This window comes from Cygnus olor, chromosome 33 (assembly GCF_009769625.2).
Source record: "Cygnus olor isolate bCygOlo1 chromosome 33, bCygOlo1.pri.v2, whole genome shotgun sequence".
In the NCBI taxonomy this organism is placed as follows: domain Eukaryota; kingdom Metazoa; phylum Chordata; class Aves; order Anseriformes; family Anatidae; genus Cygnus; species Cygnus olor.
The window spans coordinates 253,461-277,284 of NC_054090.1; the positions used below are offsets into that span (position 1 = coordinate 253,461).

Genomic DNA, 23,824 nt, shown 5'->3' on the forward strand with positions numbered 1-23,824 from the left:
ACAATCTGCCCTTAGTGGAGCCGTGTTGGCTGTCACCAATAACCTCTGTGACCTCCATCAGCCTTGGCTAATTTCCAGGAGAATCTGCTCCGCTATTTGGCTGGGCACAAAAGTGAGACTGACTGGCTTGTAGTTCCCTGGGTCTTCCTTTTTTTTTTTTTTTCCCTTTTTAAAAATGGGTGTTATGTTTCCCCTCTTCCAGTCAGTGGAAATTTCATTGGGCTGCCACAGCTTCCCAATTATAATGGACAGTGGCTTAGCAGATATATTCAACAGTTTCTTCAAGACCCACAAAAGTATCCCATCAGGTCCCATGGCCTTGTGCACCTTTAGTTTCTTTAGATGGTCTAGAACCTGAGCTTCTCCCCTTTGCACCTCACAGACCCCATGGGACACCCATTTCCCCCCTGCCCATAGATTCCTCATTTTCCCCCTGCCTCCTAGGGTCCCATACCCTCCACAGCCCCGTAGCCCCCACCCCCCACTGCCCCATAGACCCTCATATCCTATTTCCCCACAGCACCCTCCCCTTCTGTTTCCCCTCATCCACGTGGATCCTTGATCAGGGTCGATGCCCTTGGGGCCTGTGGGTGAACCTAGACATCCACCCCCCCCCCCAGTTAATGATTGACCCTCACTCCAGTGTCCTTGTGTCCCTGGCCCTGGCAGCCTCACAACATCAGAGCCATGGGGTCTTGCTGGGCCTTTGGCCTCCTCCTCCTCCTCTTCTTCCTGCCACTGATGGGGGGCAATGCCCAGGACCCTGAGTATGGGGCTATGAGGCACCTATGGGACTGGGAGGGTGGGCTATGGGGTTGGGGGTGACTGTGGGGCATCTGCGGGGCTGGTGGGGACTATGAAGGCCCTACAAGGTCTGTGAGAGACTACAGGGCAGCTATGGGGCTGGGGAGGCTGTGGGACTGGGAGCAACTATGGGGCAGCTATGGGGTTGGGGTGCTATGGAGCCTTGTGGGAATGGGGGGGGATTACTGTGCACCTGTGTGGCTGGAGGGGGGGGGTTACAGGTCTGGGGCTGTATGGGGTTCCAATGGGGTCTGGGAGGGGTTATGGACCTCTATGGGGACTGTGGCATCAGGGTGCTTATGGGGTCTGTGAGGGACTGTGGGACACCTGTGGGACAGGGGAGGCTAAGAAGCAGCTCTGGGGCTGGTGGCAGCCATGGGTCAGGCAATGCCTCCCCCAGGCTTGTGCTGGTGGCCCCTCGGCGTGCGGCTCTTGGGGCACCCCTGGGGCTGCTGGTGGCAGCTGTGGGGCCGGTGACCGGGACAGTGACAGCATGGCCTGAAGGCAGCCGTGGGGCAGGGCCCTGTGCACCCCCGACCCCCTTCTCCCTTGCATCCCACAATGACTTCAACCAGCTCCTGCACATTGAGGTACTGGGACATGGGGGCACTGGGGGCATGGGGCACTAGGGGACATCCTTGTGGAGCACAAGGACTCTGGGACATTGTTACAGGGTAGGGGGATTGAGGACACCCTCACAGCACACAGGGACACAAAAACGTCCCTGTGGGCCATGGGGACACAAGGACACGTGCCCCTACATCCTTTGGGTCTCCCGTTCCCATGTCACCCTACACCTCTTCCCTGGAGCCCCCATGCCTCCAGTGTCCCCCCTGCCCCCCAATGTCTTCTGTGTCCCCCATGTCCCTCCCCATTCCCCATGTTTCTGCCATGTCCCTCAGTGGCCCCCTATGTCCCCCTGTGTCCAACCATGTCCCCCATGTTCCCCCTGATGTCCCAATTCCCCCCGTGTCTCCATTTCCCTCTATGTCCCCATGTCCCCTCCCCATGCTCCCCTATGTCTCCTGTGTCCCCAATGTCCCCCATGTTCCTCCCTATCTTTCATGTCCCCCCATATCCCTCCATATCCCCCCTGCCATGTCCCCATTTTCCCCCTGTCCCCATGTTCCCTGCATCCCTCCATGTCTCCCCAGTGTCCCCATGTCTTCTGCAGGTCACCCCAGTGCAGGCCGAGCGCTGTGGGGTGCTGCGGGGGGCCGGGGGCCGGGTGTTGCTCCTGGAGGCCCAGAGCGCCCAGCTGCCTCCCCCCGGCACCCGGCTGGTGCGGGTGGCCCTGGGGGGGTCCCGGGGCCACCTGATCATCCAGACTGACAAACCCCTCTACGCCCCCCGCCAGACAGGTGAGCCCCTGCCCACCAGATCCATCCCAGATCTACCCACATCCCCCCCCCACCAATTCACCCTGAATGCCCCAAACCCCTAAATCCATCCCCAATCCATCCCGAATTCCACCCTCAATCCCCCAGATCCACCCCAATCCAACTGGCCCAAATCCACCCAATTTTCCAAATCCCTCCCAAATCCTCTCCAAATCCTCCAAATCCATCCCAAATGTCCCCCATGCAGCCAAAGCCACCAAATTCCCCCTAAATCCTTTCCAAATCCCCTAAATCTGTTCAGAATGCTCCCAACCCCCCAAATCTATCCCAAATCCACCAAATTTCCCCTTAAATCAACCCTTATCCCCCAAATCCACCCCTAATCTTCCCGATCCATCCAAATCAGCTCAAAACCTCCCAACCCCTCCAATTCATCCCAAATCCTCCCACTTCCATCCCAAACACCCCCAGTCCACCCAGATATCCCCAGATGCCCTCATTCATCCCCCATACAGCTCTCTGCATGTCTATATATCCCTTCTTGCACCACATACCCCTCCATGAGCTTCCTATATTCTATATTGCTATATTCTTCTACAACCCCCTGTACCTGTTATACCTCCACATGTCCCTACATATTATTCTGCACCCCTATAGATCTTCCTGCACCCCTATATATTACCCTGCAGCCCATAGAGCTCCCTGCAACCCCATAAACCCTGCAAGTTCCCATATGTCCCTATGTCCCCAGTGCGCTTCCGTGTCTTCTCCATGGACCCTGACCTGCAGCCAAACCCCGAACCCATCCTGGTCACCATCACGGTATGGGCCCTATGGGACTGTCGCTATGGGGTGGCCCTATGGGGCTGGGACAGCCTATAGAGCTGGGGCTGTTGTGCTAGTGTAGCCCTATATGGGTTATGGTTATGGAGCAACCCTATGAGGCTGGGGTGGCCCTATAAGGCTGGGGCTGTGGGACAGTCCTAGAGGATTCGGGTGACCCTAGAGGGCTGGGGTTTTGGGGCTGAGTTTGGGCCCTATACTCACTCTGTGCTCCCCAGAACCCTCTGGGGGCACGGGTGCGAGAGGGACAGCGGGTGCCCCTGGACACGGTGCTGAGCGACCAGCTGGTGCTGCCTGACATTGCCCTGTGAGTGGGGTGGGGGGGACTATGGGGCTGGGGGGACTACGGGGCAGTAGGGGGGACACGGGGTGGTAGTGGGCTGTGGGGTGGTATGGGGGGGATATGGAGCTGTGGGGCTATAGGAGGCTGAGGAGGGCTGCAGAGGTTTGTGGAGTGTTATGGGGGCTGTATTTTTGGGGTACTGGTGAGGCTTAGTTGTGCACGGTGGGGTGTCATGGGGCTACAAGGGGTTGGGGGCTATGGGGTCTATAGAAGGGCTATAGGTGGCTGGGGGTTATGGAGGCTGTAGGGAACTAGGAGACATGGGGGTTAGAGGGGAATATGGGGGGCTACAGGCAGAGCTAAAGGGGGCTGGGGGCCGCAGGTGAGCTGGAGGGGTGTGGGAACTATGGGGCTATTGGGGGTACTATAGGGGCCATAAAGGGCTTATAGGGGAACACTGAGGCCATAGGGGCCATAAGGGGCTATTGGAGACTATAGGGGTGATATGGGGGCTATTGGGAACCATAAGGGCTACAGGGGGCTAAAGGAGCTATAGGGGGCTATAGGGGGGCTGTAGGGGACCGTAGGGGCTACAGGTGCCCCCATGTGCCCCAGGCCGGGGACGTGGCATGTGCGGGCCCAGCTGGCGGCCAGCCCGGACACCAATGGCTCAGCTGCCTTCGAGGTGCGCAAGTACGGTGAGTGGGGGTCTAGGGGGTGGGCAGAATGGACCCCTGGCTGGGGACCAGTGCTGGGTAAGGGGTTCCCCTAATGTCTGCATCCCCCCAAAAACCCCACTGCCTCCCCCAGCCCTGCCCGGCTTCGAGGTGCGGATCCGCCCCGAACCACGCTTCGTGGTGCTGAGCAAGCCTGAGCCGGCCCCGCTGCGCGTCCACCTCCACGTCCAGTATGAATCCAAACCCCCCGGAACCCCCCAAATCCCCCTTAAAGAACCCCAGGGGCCTCCCGATCTGCCTGGGATGCCCGAAATCGTCCTTATGTCCTTCCAGCTCCCCCCCTATCCCCAGATCCACAACCCCCTAGGACCCCCCATCCTCATGGTATCCCCCAATCCCCCCCCGGGGCCCCCCAAATCCCCTCTGTGACTCCCAACAGCCTCCACGACTCCTCAAAGCTCCTCCAGGACCCCTCCAAAGCCCTTTTGGACCCACCCCAGCCCTCCCCATCTCTCTCACCTCTCCCAGGACCCCAACCCCTTCCCGTGAACCACCCCTTCCTGTGAACCACCCACCCCAGGACTCCTTTTGGGCCTCCTCAGCCCCCCAAACCCTCCAGGGGACCCCACATCCGCCCTGATCCCCCCCCCAGCTGCCTCCCCTGCCCTTCTGGGCCTCCCCCAACCCCAACCGACCCCTGACCCTGGATGACCTTTGCGGTTCCCCCCAACTCTATTGATCTTTGGGGACCCCCAGGTTCCCCGACGGGGCACCCGTAGGGGGTCACGCGCAGCTGCGCGTGGGGCTCCTCAATGCCGGGGGCCGGGGGGGACAATTCCTGCGGGGACTGGAGCAGCAGTGCCAGGTGAGCATCACCCCGGGACCCCCAAAACCCCCGGGGGAAGACCCCAAATCCCCCCACCCCTCCCAGCCTTGGGACCCCCTAAACATGGGCACGCCTCAATTCCCCATTCATTCTCCTGCCACGCCCCTCTCCGCTGGCCCCGCCCACCGTTGCTGCCCCCGCCCACCGTTGCTAGGTGACCGAAGGCCACGCCTCCCTGGACGTGTCCTTGCTGGCCATGGCCCGCGCCCTTGGCGTGGCGCTGCCCGACCTGCAGGGGGCGCGTTTGCGCCTGGCGGTCGCCGTGGTGGAGGCGCAAGGTAGGGGCGGGGCTAGGGGCGGGGCTAGGGAGGAGGCGGGGCCTGGCACGGGTGGGGGATTATGGCTAGGAAACTGCGGGGGCGTGGCCAAGATGATGGGGGCGTGGCCAGGGCAGTGGGGGCGTGGCTGGGATGGGCCTCAAGGGGCCGTGTCCCTGCGGGGCTGCGGGTTCGAGTCCACCCCAGGCTGACCCCTGCGACACCGGGTGCAGGCGGGGAGCTGGTGGAGCAGGAGGCGACAGTGGCCTTGGTGGCCTCGCCCTGGGCCCTGGACCTGGCTGAGACGCCCCGGTTCTTCGTGCCGGGGGCTCCCTTCACCCTCCTGGTGAGCTCGCGGGAAATGTGCGAGCCCTCGTGCATGCTTGTGCGAAGCCGTGTGAGCCTTTGTGTGTGGTGGTGCACGCTCGTGCGTGCTTGTGGGAGGTGGTGCGTGCTTGTGTACAGCTCTGCAAGCCCCTGTACATCGGTGGTGCATCCTTGTGCAGGGTTGTGCATGGCCATGCAAGCCCTTCTGTGTGGTGGTGCATGCTTGTGCATGCTTGTACAAGGCCGTGCAGGGAGGTGGGCATGCATGCCTGGGGAACACTCATGCATGCTCGTGCAAGGGGGTGCACAGTTGTGCATGCTTGTGCAAGGCTTTGTGCACACCCTGGTGCGAGCACTGCTCCCCACAGGGCCGGGTGCTGCAGGCTGGGGGGGAGCCGGCCCCTGGCATCGGGGTGCAGGTGACAGTGGGGGTGACAGGGGCCACCCCCCCACCCCCCATCGAGTTTCGGGCTGACACCACCGGTGCCATTGTCATCCCCATCAACATCCCCAGCGGAGCCACGGCCCTCGACCTCAGTGTGAGTGGGGACATGGGGGACATATGGGGACATGGGGATATGGGGAAACATGGGGAAATGGGGGGACATTGGTACATGGGAATATGGGGACATGGGGGCATGGGGGGGGACATTGGTACATGGGGATATGGGGACATGGGGGACATTTGGACGAGGCGATATGGGGACATAGGAACAAGGGTACATAGGGGTATGGGGACATAGGAGCATGGACGTATGAGGGCATGGGGGGACATAGGGACATGGGGACATGAGAATATAGGGATAAGGGGACATAGGGGACATTGGGGACAGGGGGACACAGAGGCCACGGGGACATGGGGGGACATGGGGAGCATGGGGTGCTGTGGGGGACTGCAGGAGAAGGAAGAGGACCCGGCTCCATGAGTGCTCTGGGTCCCCCCCAGGTTGAAGCGGGGCAGGCAGATGGCCCCCCGGCCCGGGCGCAGATGACGGTGGCCCCAGTGGAAGCAGTTTCGGGGCGCTTCCTGCTGCTAGGGGGCCCGGGGGGACCCCTGCAACCTGGGGAGGTGCTGAGGCTGCAGCTGCGTGACCTGGGCCCCCCTCCGGCCCCCCGCCTCTTCCACGTGCTGGTGAGCCCCACACCCACATGACCCCTTGGCATCCGCCCGCTCCCTCAATGGGGACCCCCTGGGAGCCCCCCCAGGGACCTCTGCAAGCCCCCGGGGCCATGAGTGCGTGTGGATGCATGGCATGTGCTGCATGTGCGTGTTGCAGGGTGCATGCATGTGTGTCATGCATGCATGTCGTGCGTTGGGTTGCATGGTGCACGATGCACACTGTGTCACATGCATGGTGCACGTCCCGTGTGCAGATCCTGTGTGAAAGACATGCATTGCGTGCTATGTGTGTATGTTGTCATATGTGCATGGTGTGCATTGCACATTATTCACACGTTGTCATGTGCATGGTATGCATTGCATGTTATACGTGCATGTTGCCATGAGTGCATGTTGTGGGTTGCATGTTGCGTGTTGCACATGGTGTTGCATGCATGTTGCATGTCCCATGTGCACGCTGCACGTGCATGCTGTGCATTGCATGTTGTGTGCGCATGCTGTCAAGCATGCATCTGTGTTGCATGTTGCAGGTTGCATGCACTGTTGCACACGCATGTTTTGTAGTGTGTTGTGAGTGCATGTTGCACGCACGTCGTCCTGAACATGCATATCACGCACTGCATGCTGCATATGCACATTTGCATGCCATATGCTGCATGCCATGTGTTGCATGGATGCCCCTTGTGTTACACCCCACGGGCTCCCTGCTTACCACCCCCTGTCCCTTGTCCCCTTGTCCCCATGTCCCCACGCAGGCAGTGGCACGGGGGCGGCTGGTGGCGGCCCAGGCGGTGCAGAGGGGGACGGTGACGGAGGTGACGCTGCCGGTGACACCCGCCATGGCCCCGCGGCTCCGCGTTGTCGCCTTCTTCCAGGCCGGGGGGCAGCTGGTGGCGGCCAGCTGGGGGGCACCTGTGGGGGATTCCTGTGGTGGCCAGGTGCTACTAGGGGCACTAGGACATACTCGGGGCGGGGTGGGGGGGGGGGCGGGCTAGGAGCTGCTGGGAGCACTGGGATGTACCGGGGGGAGGGACTGGGTGCTGCTGGGGGCACTGGGAAATACTGGTGGGGGGGAACTAGGGGCTGTTGGGGGTACTGGGACATACTGGGGGGGGGGGGACTGGGAGCTGCTGGGGGCACTGGGACATACTGGGAGCACAGGGAGGGCAACAGGGGGACCAGGATCTGCTGGGGCAGTGGGAGCACTGGGGGTACTGGGAACAGCTGGGTGCACTGGGAGCACTGGGAGCTGCCAATGCCCATACTGGTGCACACTGGAGCGGCAGGGCTGTGGCAGGTGCGGGTAGTGGTGCCCCCACCAGGGCCCGACCTGCGTCCCCAGGCCTCCCTGACGGTGACGGTGACCACGGGGACCCCAACCACCGTGGCCCTGGGGGCCATCGACACGGCCGTGCTGGCGCTGGAGCCACGGCACCGCCTTGGCCCTGCCAAGGTGACACCCCAAACCCCAAACCTTGCACCCCCAAAACGTGGGGACCCCCCCTGAAAACCCAGCACCCCAAAACCCCAAGTCCTGGTGACCCCAAACCCCCCATACCCTCATCCCGAAACCTGACACCCCCAAACCTCACAGCTCCCCAGCCCTGGGGACCCCAAAACTCGCTGTCCTAAAGCCTGAATCCCAGCACCCCAAAACTTAAAAAACCAGCCCCCCCCAACCCAGGGTCCCCAAAACCCAGCACCTGCCAAAAAAACGGCACCCCAAAACCCCAAAGCTGTGAGGACACCAAACCCAGACCTCCCCCAAACCCCCCAAACCATGCACCTTGAAATCCAATACCCCAAAACCTCACACCCCTAAACCCCCAAAACCCAGGACTTCCACATACCTAAATCCTGGGAACCCCAAACCCAGCTCCCTAAAACCCCCAAACCCTCAGTGACGCCAAAGCCTACCGCACCCCCAAACCTGATGGTGATGCCCCAAATCCCCCTGTACCCCAAAACCCAGAACCCCAAGTCCCAGGGACCCTCAAAACCCCTCGGTCCCCCCTAAATCCCATGGACCCCCCTAGTATTCCCCAAATCCCTGGGACGCTTTGGTGATGCCTTGTGGAAATGGGGCCCTGGGGATATGCTGGGGACATGTTGGGGACATGGAGTGACTCCCCCCCATGCCTTCCAGGTGAAGGCAGTTTTGGGCAGCAGCGATTTGGGGTGCAACCCTGGGGGGGGACCCAATGTTGCTGGGATCTTCAGGGCTGCGGGACTTGTGCTGGGGATGGGGGGAGCCACCCCTCCCCTGGGACCAGGTGAGTAGGGATGAGGATGTGAGGGACATGGGAGGATGTGGGGGACATTGGGGGACATGGGACATGGGGGGGACATGAGGATATAGGGGACATGGGGGTGTGGGGTGGATATGGGGACATTGGGACAAAGGCATCATGGGGGACATGGGGTTATAGGAGTATGGAATGGGGAAGGACATGGGGATACGGGAGGACGTGGGGACATTGTGACATGAGGACATGGGGGACACAGCTATGGGGGGGATGTGGTGACATTGGGACATGGGGATATGGGAGACGTGGGGACGTAAGGGGTCATGGGGACCTGTGGGGCATGAGGATATGGTGGCATTGGATGTCCCCCTCCCTAGGTCCCGGCTGTCCCTCGTCCCCTCCCCGCCAGCGGCGCTCACTGGAGCTGCTGCAGCTGCTAGAGGAGAAGGGTGAGTGCTCACTGTCACCTTGTCCCTGTGTCACTGCATCCCCGTGTCCTCCTGCTGCCCTCCAGTCCCAGCCCCTCGCCCTGTCCCCCTCAGTGGTGGCTTTCAGCAGTGGTCTTGTCCCCATCCCTGTTCCCAGGTCCCCACATATCCTCCTGCCATGGGCCATGAGTGACCCTTGTCCCCATCCCCATTCTTGTCCCTGCATGCCATGGCCGTGGTGTCACCTCTGTCCCCATGTGTCCCCGTGGTATCACCCATGTCTGTGTGTATCCCCATGACATCACCCCTGTCCCCATATACATCCCTGAGATGCATGGTGTCACCCGTGTCCTTGGTGTCCCCATGGTGTCACCCACATCCCCATGCATTCCCATGGTGTCACCCAAGTGTCCCCACATCTTCCCATGGTGTCAGAGATGTCCCCACGTCCCCACTACATGTGGCATTGCCCATGTCCCCATGTGTCCCGAAGGTTGTGACCCCCATCCCCATGTGTCCCTGTGGTGTCACCCTGACATGTCCCCATGTCCTCTTGTGTGTGTGTCCCACACCAACTGGGTGTGTCCCCACGTTCCCACAGCGGGGCAGTGGCGGGGTGACCCAGCGACATGGCGCTGCTGCCGGGACGGGGCGACAGCGCTGCCACTGCGGGTGACGTGTGACCAGCGGGGACAGCGGGTGACAACTGCCGGGGGGTGTCGTGATGCCTTCCTGCACTGCTGCGCTCTGGCCCGTGACTTGCGCCGGCGGGGACGACCCGGGGGGTTGGCACGAGGTGAGCACGGGTGGTGGTACATGGGGACATCCCAGATTTGGGGTCCCTGTGGGTGGTGATGCATGGGGACTTCCCAGATTTGGGGTCCCCGTGGGTGATGGTGCATGGGGACAGCCCAGATTTGGTGTCCCTGTGGGTGGTGGAGCGTGGGGATATCCTGGACATGGGTACCCCATGGGTGGTGGGGACATCTCAGATGTGAGGTCTCCATGGGTGGTGGTGCGTGTGGACATCCCAGATTTGGGGTCCTCGTGGGTGGCAGTGTGTGGGGACATCCTGGACACGGGGACCCTGGGGGTGGCAGTGCTTGAGGACATCCCAGACGTGGGGTTCTCTGGGTCCTGCAGTGCTGGAGGCAGCACTGGAGCAGCAGCTGCTGGACGACGAGGAGGTGCCGACCCGGAGCTTCTTTCCCGAGAGCTGGCTCTGGCGCAGGGTCCCTGTCGATGGCTCCGTTCGGTGAGAATGCAGGGACACCCAATGTCCCCCCAGCCCCGTGTCCCTGTGTCCCCATGTCCATGTGTCCCACATCTCTGTATCCCCAGGATCTCGGTGCTGCTCCCTGACTCCATCACCACCTGGGAGATTCAGGCTGTTGCCATCATCCCCGGCCTGGGTGAGTGTCACCACCTGCCTTGGTGGCCCCATGTGGTGGCTTCTCCCAGTGGTGACCTGTCCCGTCCATGTCCCCACCCCCCGTGGTATCCCCATGTCACCCTTTCCTGCTGCCCCTGTCACTCCTCAGTGACATGGCCACTCCATGTCATGCCACCATCCCTTGTTCCCCGTGGTGTCACCAAAGGGCAGTGTCCCCATGTCTCCCATGTCCCCCCATATCACCCCCACGTCCTCATGTCCCTATGCTGTCTCCATCTCCCCCATGTCCCTGAATGTTCCCAAGTTTCCGTGGTGTCCCCATGTCCTTCCACGTCCCCATGACCCCCGTGTCCCCCGTGTCCGTGTGTGTGTCCCTGCCCCATGGTGACAGGGTGCTTTCAGGGCTGTGCGTGGCTGTGCCCCAGCGGGTGACGGTGACACAGGACGTGCGCGTGGCCCTGCGGCTGCCCCCCAGCACCCGCCCCCGTGAGCAGCTCCAGCTCCAGCCCCTCATCCACAGCAGGCTGCCCCGCAGCATCAACGTGAGCTCCCCAAACCCTCCGGACACCCCATAGGCACCCTCTGCCCCACAGAAACTCCTTCTTCCCTAGAGGTACCCCCTGCATCATAGATAACCATCTGCCCCCATACATACCCACTGTCCCCCTTTCCTTCCAACAGACACCCCAAAGATCCCCCTCTGCCCCATAGATATCCCTCTGTGCTCCCTGGACACCCCATGCCCTATAGATATCCATTCTGCCCCATAGATAACCCTGTGACACACAGATACCCCTTGTGCCCTGTGCATCCTTTTGTACCCTTCTGACCCATAGACACCTGCTGCCCCATAACCACCCTTAGCCCCTACCCGTCCGGTGGCGGCGTGGGTGACCAGTGATGGTGATGCAGGTGACAGTGACGCTGTCAGTGGCTGAGGGCGTGTGCGCGGCACTGGACGGGGCCCCCCAGAACCTGGAATTGCCTCCAGGGGGGGCTATTGCTGTGCCCCTCACCTTGGTGGCCTTGCGCCCTGGGGATGTTCCCATCACTATCACTGCCCGCGGGCCCTGGGGGCTGAGTGACCGTGTCACCCGCATCCTCCACGTCGAGGTGAGAATTGGAGGTGTGGCCCCTCCTGTCACCTGGATCCCTTCCTGGTCACCGGGGTCCTCTCCTGCGTCCCCTGGACACTGGGGTCCCCTTGGGGTTCAGGGACACCAGGTCCTTGGTGGTCCTGGACATTGGGGTCTCCCTGTGGCTTGGGGACACTGGGGTCCCCTTGGGGCCCCAGGCACTGGGGCTCTCCTTGGCACTCAGGGACACCAAGTGCTTGGTGGCCCTGGTCACTGGGGTCCCCTTGGGGCTCTGGGACCCAGGGTCCGTGGTGGTCCTGGACATTGGGGTCCCCTTGGGGCTCAGAGATGCAGGGTTCTTGGTGGCCTTGGGCTCTGGGGTCCCTTAAGGCTCAGGGACGCTGGGTTCTTGGTGGTCCTGGACATTGGGGTCCCCTTTGCACTCAGGGACACCAGGTCCTTGGTGGCCCTGGGCACTGGGGTTCCCTTGGTGCTTGGGGACATAGGGCCACTGGTGGCCCTGGACACTGGAGTCCCTTTGGTGCCTGGGGACACGGGGTTCCCTACTGATACCTGTTCCCGTAGCCCGAGGGTGAGCTGCACCTGGAGGAGACCAGCTACGTCCTGGACACCGACAGTCAGTCTGAGGACTCAAGGGTCCAGCCTGGGGGACCTAGGTGACCGGGGGGGGACGCACAGGGTTGTGGACCCCCTGACGCACTGTCCCTGCAGACAAGCAGGGCAGGACCCTGGAGCTGCCGGGGGATGTCCCAGCCGAGATTGTGCCCGATGGGGATTTCAGCATGAGCATCCGCATCACCGGTGTGCAGGGACATTGGGATGGGGACATGGGGATGGGGATACAGGGATGGAGTTATGGTGGGGACGTGGCATTGGGTGTTGGGAACATGGTGGGGACATGGTGGTGGGGATGTGGTGGGCATCTGGTGGTGGGGACATGGGGACAAGTGGGGACATGGGGATGGGGACACAGGGTGGGGACATGGGGACCATGCAGACATGGAGGTGGGGACATGGGGATGTGGGGATGGTGGGGACATAGGGATGGCTGTTGGGGATGTGGGGGTGGAGACGTGGTGGGGACATGGGGGCAGGGGACAAGCAGTGGGGATGGGGGAGAGAGACTTGGGGGTAGGTATTGGCAACGTGGTGGGGCCACAGGGGGGGACAGGGGTACGTGGTGGTGGGGACAGGAGGGACAAGGGGACATGGGGAATGTAGGGATAGGAAGATGTGAGAACGGGGGTATGTGAGGACAGCGGGACATGGGGATAGGGTGGTGGGGACATTTGGTGTCCAGCCCTGATCGTATCTCTGTCCTTGCCCCTGTGTGTCCCCATATTCATGTGTGTGGCCATGCCCCCATGTGTGTCCCCGTGCCCCTGTGTGTGCCCCCGTGCATGTCCCACGGGTGTCTGTGTCCCTACATTCCCCCATGCCCACGTGCACGTCGCCATGTCCCTGTGCATTTCCCCATGCCTGTCCCTGCATCTCCTGTGCATGTCCCCATACACGTTTGTGTCCCTGTGTACACCCCCCACTCATGTCTCCATGCCCACCACACATCCCCATGCACATCCCCATGCATGTCCCCTTGCATGTCCCAACGTATGTCCCCATGTACCCCATGCACATCCCTATGTGTGTCCCTGTGCACGTCCATATCCCAATGCATGTCCCCATGCACGTCCCCATGTCCCCTGTGCACGTCCCCATGCCTGTCACCGTGTCCCCTGCCCTGCACAGGCCGGGTGCCGGGCTGGGCACTGCAGGGGGCTCTGGGGGTGGGGGGGACACTGCTGCGGGCCCCCCGGGGCTGCGGAGAGCAGTCGTTGATGGTGCTGGCCCCCGCCGCTGCTGCTCTGCGCTACCTGGATGAGAGCGAGGGGTGGGCGCAGCTGCCCTCTGGGCACCGCCAGCGTGGCCTCAGCACCCTGCAGCAGGGTGAGCGGGGCATGGGAGCACTGGGGGGGTACAATGCCCTTTGCAGGGGTTGCAATGCTCTGTGCGGGGGGCTGCAATGCTCTATAGGATATGCAATTAGGTGTGCAATACTGTAGGGTGGGTGTAATGATTTATGGGGTGTGCAGGATTCTATATAGGATATGCAATTAGGTGTGCAATGCTATAGGGTGGGTGTAATGCCTTATGGGGTGTGCAATGCTTTAGAGGGGGTGTGCAATGCTTTGGGGAGGGGGGTGCGATGCCTTATGAGGTGTGCAATGCTCTATAGGGTATACAATGGGGTGTGCAATGCTGTAGAGGGAGTACAATGGGGTGTGCAATGTTCTATGGGGTGTGCAATGCTCTAAGGGGTGTGCAATGGCCTGCAGGGTGTGCAGTGCTATGTGGGGGATGCAATGGGGTTTGCAATGCTCTGTGGGGTTGCAGCAGTGCGTGCAATGCTCTGAGGGAGTGTTGTGCCCTACAGGGGGGTGGAAGTCCCATGCAGGGGATCAAGGCCCCACCAGTGGCCCTGGTGACTCCCATGTCCCTAATGTCCCCCATGTCCCCACAGGCTTCGAGCGGGTGCAGAGCTTCCGCAAGAGCGACGGCTCCTACGGGGCCTGGCTGCACCGGGGCAGCAGCACCTGGTGAGGGGGGAAGCAGGGACGCAGGGACATGTTGGGGGGGACACGGGGACACGGTGGCGGCTGTCCTGGTGCAGGCTGACGGCGCTGGTGCTGCGCGTGATGGCCCTGTCCCGTCCCTACCTGCCGGTGGATGCCGATGGCCCCAGCGCATCCCTGCGGTGGCTGCTGGGACAGCAGCGGCCGGATGGCGCCTTTGTGGAGCACGAGCCTGTGATACACCGCGAGATGCAGGTGGGTGGCCACCGGCTGTCTCGTGTCCCTGTGCCGTGTCCCTGTGCCACGTCCCTGGGTGATGTCTTCCTGCTAGAGCAAAGCTCCTATGTGATGTCCCCACGTGAGGGTCCCGCGCCATGTTCCCTTGCAATGCACCTGCACAAAGTGCCCGTGCAAGGCGCTGTGCAGGGTTCCTGTGTCATTGCCCCATGCAGTGTCCCCATGCAATGTCCTCATGCAGTGTCCCCATGCCATGTCTCCGTGCCATGTCCCCATGCAAACGTCCTCATGCAGTGTCCCCATGCAACGTCCCTACGCAATCCCCGTGAAAAATCCCCACGCAATGTCCCCACGCAATGTCCCCACGCAATGTCCCCACGCAATGTCCCCATGCAGTGTCCTTATGCAGTGTCCCCGTGCAGTGTCCCTATGCAATGTCCCCCCCATGCAGTGTCCTCATGCAGCGTCTCTATGCAGTGTCCCTCTGCAGTCCCCATGCAAAGTCCCCACGCAATGTCCCCGTACAATGTCCCTATGCACCCTCCCACTGCAACCCATCATGAGACCCTGGGTCACCCCCACCTGGCTGTCCCTGTGTCCCCAGGGCGGTGTTGGAGATCCAGGCCCGGAGGCCACTGTGTCCCTGACAGCCTTCGTGGTGGTGGCCCTGCACAGCGCCCGTGTGCTCCTGCCCCCGGACAGCCCCGAGCAGCCACTTCTGGTGTGTCCCCATCCCCTCCCCATGTCTCCATGTCCTCTCCCTGTGTCTTCAATGCCCCCGTGTCCCCTTCTGGTCCTGTGGGCATCTTTGTGCATCCCTCACGTGTCCCCCTGTCTGTCCTTGCATCCCACTGGTGTCCCCATGCTCCCACATCCCCAAGTCCCGGTCCTGGGCCCCATCCCATGTCCCCACACCCCTGTCATATCCCCCATGTCCCTCATGCCCCAATGTCCCCCAAGCGTCCCCCATGTCCTCATGCCCCCACTTATCTCCATGTTCCCCATATGTTCCCACATTCCCTCAGTGTCCCCCCATGCCCCTTGTGTCCCCAATGTCTTCCATGTCCCCCCATGTTCCCATGTCCCCCCATGTCCCAGTGTCCTCACATCCCATGTCCTGCTGCCACAGGACAAGGCACTGTCCCAGGCATCCACCTTCCTGCGGGGCCACGTGGAGACGCTGGGGACCTTTGGGACGGCCATCACGGCCTATGCGCTGGCACTGGTGGACACCAGCCCCCCAGGGCCACAACCCGCTGTGGAACGCTTGCGTCGCCTGGCCCGCACTGCCCACGGTGAGCACACAGCAGGGTCCCCATGGGGTCACTCCCATGCCTGAGTCCCCAGAGGTTCGTGGCTTCAGAACAACTTTCTTCCCATGGGTTGGTGGCTCCTGGACACCTGGGTCCCCATGGATTGGTGGCACCTGGATGCTTGGGTCCCCATGGGTTGGTGGCTCCTATACATTGGTTGGTGGCTCCTGGGCTCCTTCTTCCCATGGGGTGTTGGTTTTGGGTGTCCTGAGGCACTGATGACCCTGCCCATGGGCACTGTCCCTTGGCAGGGGGTCGGGCACAGTTCTGGCCAGCCGGGGGTCCTGCGGCCACGGTGGAGGCGACGGCCTACGGGCTCCTAGCGCTGCTGCAGAGCCGCGATGTTGCCGGCGCCAGCCGGGTGGCCCAGTGGCTCCGCGAGCAAAGCAACTACGGCGGTGGCTTCCATTCCACCCAGGTGCCCAGGCGCTGGGGGCACTGGGACACTGGGGTCCCCTGAGGTGGGGGTATCTCAAGTGTCTGGGTCCCCTGGGACACCTGAGTGCCCTGGGCTGGATGTGACCAGGACACTTGGGTGCCCTGGCGTGAGGGTGACCCAAATACTTGAGTGTCGTGGAAACCTGGAATGCCTGGGTCACCTGGGGTGGGGGGTGACACTTGGGTCCCCAGGGGTAGAGGATCTCCTGGATAACTGTGTCACCTGTATGACTGGGTCTCCTGGGGTGGGGGTGATGCAAATGTTTGGGTGTCCTGGACATCTGGGTGCCCTGCGACACCGGTGTACTTGAGGTGGAAGGTGCGCAGACACCGAGGTCCCTAGCCCACCTGGACTCCTGGACCCGCAGGACACGGTGGTGGCGCTGGAGGCATTGGCCCAGATGTGGCTACAATGGGGACGTGGGGCCAGATCTGGGCTCAGCCTGGGGCTCTCCTGGCCGGGGGGGATCCGAGGAGGTGCTGGGGGCACCCAAGTGACACTGGAGCCTGGCCTGGAGCCGCTGGAGCAGGAGCTTCGGGTGGGTGTCATGGAGGAACATACAGGGGGACATGGGACACTGGGGATGTGGGGGGACATATGAGGACATGGAAGACATGGGGAGACGTGAGGACATGAGGGACATAGGGCGAACAGGTTTGGGGGACATGTGGGGACATGGGTGATATGGGGAGACATGGGGGGACATGGGGGGGGACATATGGGACATGGATGACGGGGGAGACATGAGGACGAGAACGACATACGGGGACCAGGTTTGGGGAAGATGGTAGGACATGGAGTGGGGGACACAACTAGACATGGGGCATTGGTGTCCCTTGTTCCTTGTTCTGACCCCATATTCCTCCACACCCCCGTGTCCCCCAGGTGCCCTTGGGAAGCCCGGTGACAGTGAAGGTGGAGGGACACGGCGAGGGGACCCTCACGGTGAGTGGCGGGTCCTGGACACCACCTCCGGTGATTGGCCCACTCCTGGACACCGCCTCCTCTCACCGCTGTCCCCAGGTCCTCCGCCAGTTCCGCCTGATGTCGCCCCCCAACGCCACCTGCCAGGGGCTGGGCCTGGAGGTGGCCATCACCGGCCCCATACTCTACCAAGGTGAGGCCCCGCCCACACGGGCCACGCCCACTGAGGCCCCGCCCCCACTGCCCCCACCCCCTTTCTGTAAGGCTTGGCCTTTCAAGTGGTTGCCTCCTGCAGATGAAGAGGACTACGAGGACTATGAGGAGGAGGCGGAGCTTGAGGGGAGGGTGGAGCCTGCAGGAGGGGCGGAGCCTCCGGAAGGGGTGGGGCCTGCAGGAGGGGCGGGGCTTGCAGAGGCCGCCGCCCCCCTGAGCCCCATGGCCTTGTGGGACGCCCGGGGGCGGCGGCGGCGGGACGTGCGTGACCCAAGTCGTGAGGTCGCCTTCCTGGTCTGCTTCTGGTGAGAGGCGGGACTTCCTGTCCCTGGGGCGGGGGGACTTCCTGTGTCAGCAGGGTTCGTGGCAGGACTTCCTCTTCCACCCTCAGGCCAAGGCTTCCGCTTCCTAATGGCCATGCAGGGGTGGGACTTCCTGCTGGGCTGGGCCTGTGAGGGTTGGACTTCCTGTGGCTACAGGAAGTTGTGGGCAAGACTTCCTGCTAGGCTGGGTCTGTAAGGGACCGACTTCCTGTTGCTGCTGGAAATTGATGGCGGGACTTCCTGCTTGGCAGGATCTGTGAGGGCTGGACTTCCTGTGGCTGCCCGAAATCGGGGGCGGGACTTCCCCTTGTTTGGAGGGGCGGGACTTCCCACCACACCCATCATGGGGAGCTTCTCGTTTTGGCCACAGTTATGGGTGGGACTTCCTATTTCCATGTTTCTGTGGGCGGGACTTCCTCTTCTGCCCACCAGTTGGGGGCAGGACTTCCTGTTAATCCTGGCCTGTGGGTGGCATGGGTGGGACTTCCTGTTTCACTGGGGTTTCGGTGGTCTACTGGGATGGGACTTCCTGTTCTGCCTCGTGGCCCCGCCCCCTGATGGGCGGGGCTTGGCTGTAGGCGGGGCCCAGGTGCAGGGCTGGCGGGAATGGCCGTGGTCGAAGTCTCCCTGCTCAGCGGCTTCCGGCCCCACCGGCCTGACCTGGACAAGGTGGGGGGCACTTGGGTCCTCCTGGGGGCAGCGGGGGGTACGGTGGGGGGAGGTGGCAGGGAATGGGAGTTTTCAGGGGGGTGTTGGGGTGGGGAGGCTGTAGAAGGGTGTAAGGGTGATGGGTGGTGGGGATTTGGGGAGAGTTGGGGCCTGGGGGTGTTGGGATTTGGGGGTGTTGGGGTTTGGGGACATGGGGGTGTTGAGGTTTGGGGGTGTAAGGGTGGGGGGGTGGGTTGTTGGGGTTTGGGGAGAGCTGGGATTTGGAGGTGTTGGGATTTGGGTCTGTTGGGATTTGGGGGTGTGTGTGGGGGGTGGTTGTTGGTGTTTGGGGAGTGTTGGGACTTGGGGTGTTGAAATTTGGGGGTTTGGGGTTTGGGGACATGGTGGTGGTGAGGTTCAAGGGTGTAAGGCTGGTGGGTGGTGGGTTATTGAGGTTTGGGGAGAGTTGGGTCACTGGGCATGCGGTGTGGGGGATGTTGGGCCGTGGGAGTGCTCGGGGGTTGGGATGTGGGGGTGTTGGGGTGGGAGTGTGTTGGGGTGCTGGGGTGCCAGTGTCTTCCCCCCAGCTGCGGGACGTGGTTGATCGCTGGATAAGCCACTACGAGCTCGACGGGGCCCGGCTGGTGCTGTACCTGGACGAGGTGAGGGGCACAGGGGGTTGGGGGACTCTGGGGGACAATGGGGGGGCTGGGAGGGACTGGGAGCAGTGGGGAAATGGGGATTGGGGAGGGACAGGTCCCCTGTGTCCCCATGTCCCCCCATATCCCCACACTTCCCTATGCCACCCTATATCCCCAATGTCCCTGTGGACCCCCATGTCCCTACCTGTTCCCTTGTCTCCCCATGTCCCCCCTGTACCCCACTTCCTCTCCATATTCCCCATGTCCCCAGGTCCCCCCCCAGCGCCACTGTCTCAGCTTCGGGGCAACGCAGGATGTGGCCGTGGGGAAGCTGCAGCCCGCGATGGCGGTCATCTATGACTACTATGAGCCAGGTGGGCAGGGCCTCCGTGGGTGGAGCCCGGGGAGGGGGCGTGTCTGTTCAGACCCCGCCTTCTGCCCCACCCAGCTCGGCGCTGCACCGTCTTCTACAGCGCCCCCCGCAGGAGCAGCGCTGTGGCCACCCTCTGCTCCCCAAAAGTCTGCGAATGCGCACAAGGTGGGCCCCACGTCCCCCAGACCCAGGGGATCCCCCACCCAAGGGACTCCCCACATCCTGGACCTCATCACCACACAGTCCTGGAGACTCCCACACAGGGTTCCCCCTCCACACATATTTGTGGGGTTCAAGGGGGCAGCTGGGGTTCTGGGGTGGGGTAACGGTGGGGTTCAGGAGACACCGGGCAATGGGGGGACGTGGGGTCATGGGAAATGGAGGAACACGGGGACATGGAGGACACGGAGAGAACCTGCAACCAGGTATCGTGGTGAGGGGGGAGGAGAGCTAGGGTTTGGGGTGTCCTGTTGATGTGAGGAAGTCATGTTGATTTTGGGGGAACGCTGGTATGTATGAGGGGGGTGGATGCTGGGGGCTCCAGGGTTTCACCTAGCCGTATCCCCCCAAGGTGGGTGTCCCCGGGCCCAAAAGGGGTCGGAGGAGCTGACGGCCGACGATCGCCTTGACTTCGCCTGCTACAGCCCCCGCGTTGACTACGGTGAACCCCCAAAACTGCCTACACCCCCCAAACGGGCTGCACCCCTAACCAGCTGCACCCTGAACTCCACCGTAACCCCCCAAAACCCAGCGGCTCCTCCTGAGTCCCACAATTGTTTCCCTGCTCTCCTTGAACCCCAGTTCCCACCGTGAACCTCGGTTGTCCCCCCTGATGCCCAAGCTTCTGCTGCACCCCTGTAACCCCTGGCACCCATAACCCTGTTGGGCTGCACCCTGTATGGGGACAATCCCTGTCCCCCGTAACCCCTGTGGTCTCCATAACTCCCGTGACCCCCGTGACCCTCGTGGTCTCCCCCTTCCCCAGCGCTGGTGGTTCAGGTGCTGACCCAAAATGAGGTCGGGGCTTTTGTGGGGTTCGAGACGGAAATCCAAGAGGTTCTGCTGATTGGTGAGATTGGGCAGACTGGGAGGGGCTGGGAGGGACGGTGGGTGGGCCTGGGGGAACTAGGAGGTGCTTTTTGGGGAGACTGGGAGGGACTGGGAGCAATGGGAAGGAATGAGAGTTGAAACTGGGAGAGACTGAGGGTTGAGACTGGGGGAGCTAAGTGTGGGAGAGATTGGGTGGGTATACTGGGAGGACTGGGAGAGATTGGGGGGTGAGACTTGGGGGTATTGGCATATAGTGGGCCAAACTTGGATGGCCCTAGGCTGCATGGTATGGGGGGCTGGGCCATATTGTGGGAAAACAGGTAGACTGGGGTATAATGGGAGGCACTGGATGTCCACAAGCACAGCGTGGAGAAATCTTGAGTCATAATTGAGGGTACTGGGTTAGACTGGGCCATGCTGGGGTGGTCCTGGGCTGTAACTGGGTGTGGCTGGGCCATGTTGTGGGGCACTGGGATGTACTGGGTGATATTAGGGTGGCGCTGGGCTGTACAGTGAGGACTCTCAGCCGTACTGGAAGAACCTGAGAGTACACTGGGCCATACTGGGAAAACCCGGGCAGAGCAGGCTGCGTGCTGCACTGCAGAGTTACTGGTGCATACTGGTGCAGGGCAGGATGCAGCGGCGGCCCCTGGGGAACGGCGGCGGATACTGGTGAGGGAGAGCTGCACCCTGCGCCTGCGCTCCCCCAACACCTACCTGGTGATGGGGTTGGACGGGGGGACACGGGACCCCCAAGGACGGTGAGAAGGGGCCTGAGTCCCCACATGTCCCCATGGGCCTATGACCCTGTGTCCCCTCATGGCCCCCATATTCCCCTTTGCCCACCCCATGTACCCACATCTCCCTGTAGTTTTGTTGCTGCCGTGTACTCACGCTGCTGTGTACCCCTGTGCCCCCCGTGTCCTCATGCCTCTGTGTCCCCATGCCTTCCTGTCCCCCATGTCCTCTCATATCTCTTTGCCCATGCCATGTCCCCCCCATGTCCTTGTATGTCCCTGTGTCCCCATGCCTCTGTGTCCCCCTTGTCTCCATGACCCCATGTCCTCCATGCCCCCATGCCTCATGACCCCATGCTGTCTTGTCCCCCCCATGTCCCCATGCCTCTGTGTCCCCCGTCTCCGTGACCCCATGTCCCCTTGACACCATGTCCCAGTGTCCCCATGACCCCCCACATCCCCATGTGACCACAACCACCATGCCCCTCCATGTCCCTGTATCCCTATGCCCCTGTGTCCCTCCCCGTCCCAATGTCCCCCAATGTCTCTGTGCCCCTTGTACCAGTGTATCCCCAATGTCCCCATGTCCCGTTGCCTTCCTGTCCCTGACCCTGTGTCCCTGTTCCTAGCCCCCAGTACCTACTGGGCCCCCAGTCATGGGTGGAAGAGGTGCCATCCCCTGCCCGCTGTGGGGCCACGCGGCTGCGGAGCCGCTGTGCCCAGCTGCAGGACTTCCGCTACCGCCTTGGCCAGCTGGGCTGCCAGCTGTGAGCCGGGGACACTTGGTCCCGTTGGAGGACACCCATGCTGGGGTCAACTGGGAGCAACTGGGATTTACGGGGGGCAACTGGGAGCAACTGGGACCACACTGGGAACAACTCAGACTGCACTGGGTGCAACTGGGACCCTACCTGGATCAATTGGGGTCAACTGGAAATAAACTAGTGTCAACTGAGACAGTGCTGGGATCACCTGGAACCATGCTGAGCCCAACTGGGAGAAGCTAGGAACTTCTAGGGCTAATTGGGAGCAATGGGGACCATGTTGGGGGACACGGGAGCTTGTAGGACCATACTGGGGGACACTGGGAGCTTCAGGCAGCACACTGAGGGAATCTGGGCCCATGCTGGAGTCAATTATCCCATTTAGTGGATGAGGGAAAGGATGTGGATGTTGTTTACTGGAACTGTGTTGGGTCAAATAAAACCACACGTGGGTCAACGGAGAGCAACTTGTACCTGCAGGGGGCGGCTGGGAACCACTGGGAATATGTTGAGGGCAATTGGAAGCTTCTGCAACAACACTGGGGGAAACTGAGACCATGATGGGGAAAACCTGGGACATGGGGAACAATGTTGTGGAAACTGGGATCTTCTAGAACCACATTGGAGAACAACTAGAACCATGCTGGTTTCAAGCGGGGGCACAGCTGTGCCAACTAGGATCAATTGGCTACAAACTTGGAGCAATTGAGACCATGGTGCGGCAAACTGTAAGCAAATGGAACCTGCTACTGGCATGCTGGGCATCCTGGGACCACGATGGCACAAACTGAGAGCATCTGGGACCACACTGGGGGCAACTAGTTCTATGCTATAGCCAACTGGGAGCAACTGAGTTCGTGCTGAGAGCAACTAGGACTGCACTGGGTACCACTGGGAGCAATTGGGATTTGCTGGTGGCAGCCAGGAGCATCTGGGACCATTTGGGGACAACTGGGACCACAGTTGGTCAACTGGGATTAACTGGGAGTAACTGAGTCCACACTGGGGTCATAGAATCATAGAATATCCCGAGTTGGAAGGGACCCCCCAGAACCATCAAATCCATCTCCTGGCTCCACACAGGACCATCCAAAAATCAGGCCTTGCGCCTTGAGCTGCAGCAGGCTCAGGGCTGTGGCCATGTCCCTGGGGAGCCTGTTCCTGTGCCTGACCGCTCTCTTGGTGAAGAACTTTTTCTGAACAGCCAGCCTAAGCATCCCCTGTGGCAGCTCCATGCTGTTCCCTTGGGCCCTGTCGCTGGCCCCACAGAGCAGAGACCAGCGCCTGCCCCTCCGCTCCCCTCATCAGGAAGCTGTGGGCCATCACGAGGCCTCCCCTGCATCTCTTCTGCTCTGGGCTGAACAAGCCAAGCGCATTCAGCTGCTCCTCACACGCCTTGCCCTGCAGAGCCTTTGCCATCCTCATAGCCCTCCCTTGGATGCTCTCGCACAGTTTCATGCCCTTTGTCTGCTGTGGTGCCCACAGCTGCACGCAGTGCTTGAGGCAAGGCCACAGCAGGCCGAGCAGAGCGGGACGATCCCTTCCCTCGGCCAGCCAGCAGTGCCGTGCCTGAGGCACCCCAGGGCACGCTTGGCCCTTTGGGCTGCCAGGGCCCGCTGCTGGCTCACATCCAACTTGCCATCGGCCACAACCCCCAGCTCCCGTTCTGGGGGCTGCTCTCCAGCCTCTCGCCCCCCACGCTGTACGTACAGCCGGGGCTGCCCCTGCCCAGGGACAGGGCCCGGCACTTGCTCTTGTTAAACTTCCTGCAGGCGGTGGCTGCCCAGCTCTCCTCTTTGGCCAGATCCCTCTGCAAGGCCTCTCCGCCTTCAACAGAGTCAGCAGCATGTCCCAGTTCAGTGTCAGCCACAAACTCACGCAGGTTTCCTTC

At 61.8% G+C, this 23,824-nt stretch overlaps 2 protein-coding genes across 3 annotated transcripts in view; one reads left to right on the top strand and one right to left on the bottom strand.

Annotated features, from left to right (window-relative positions):
• The window catches only part of LOC121062617 (butyrophilin subfamily 1 member A1-like), a 225,427-nt gene that overhangs the window by 31,900 nt on the left and 169,703 nt on the right, over window positions 1–23,824 (bottom strand). The gene's annotated exons all lie outside the window — the stretch shown is intronic.
• LOC121062604 (complement C4-like) lies at window positions 1,077–22,385 on the top strand. Its single transcript, XM_040542693.1, has 40 exons — window positions 1,077–1,394; window positions 1,979–2,165; window positions 2,896–2,966; window positions 3,206–3,294; window positions 3,886–3,968; window positions 4,081–4,177; window positions 4,704–4,812; window positions 4,988–5,111; window positions 5,324–5,436; window positions 5,786–5,956; window positions 6,364–6,549; window positions 7,293–7,475; window positions 7,835–7,990; window positions 8,684–8,810; window positions 9,161–9,232; window positions 9,813–10,007; window positions 10,355–10,466; window positions 10,553–10,623; window positions 11,007–11,146; window positions 11,517–11,717; window positions 12,266–12,317; window positions 12,413–12,502; window positions 13,448–13,645; window positions 14,220–14,295; window positions 14,370–14,526; window positions 15,113–15,229; window positions 15,638–15,803; window positions 16,073–16,239; window positions 16,628–16,798; window positions 17,146–17,205; window positions 17,284–17,377; window positions 17,480–17,702; window positions 18,299–18,389; window positions 18,956–19,030; window positions 19,281–19,383; window positions 19,458–19,547; window positions 19,954–20,043; window positions 20,368–20,451; window positions 21,061–21,193; window positions 21,799–22,385. Exons 1-40 carry the CDS (start codon window positions 1,104–1,106, stop codon window positions 21,938–21,940), a joined length of 5,157 nt encoding a protein of 1,718 aa, XP_040398627.1. The 5' UTR covers window positions 1,077–1,103; the 3' UTR covers window positions 21,941–22,385.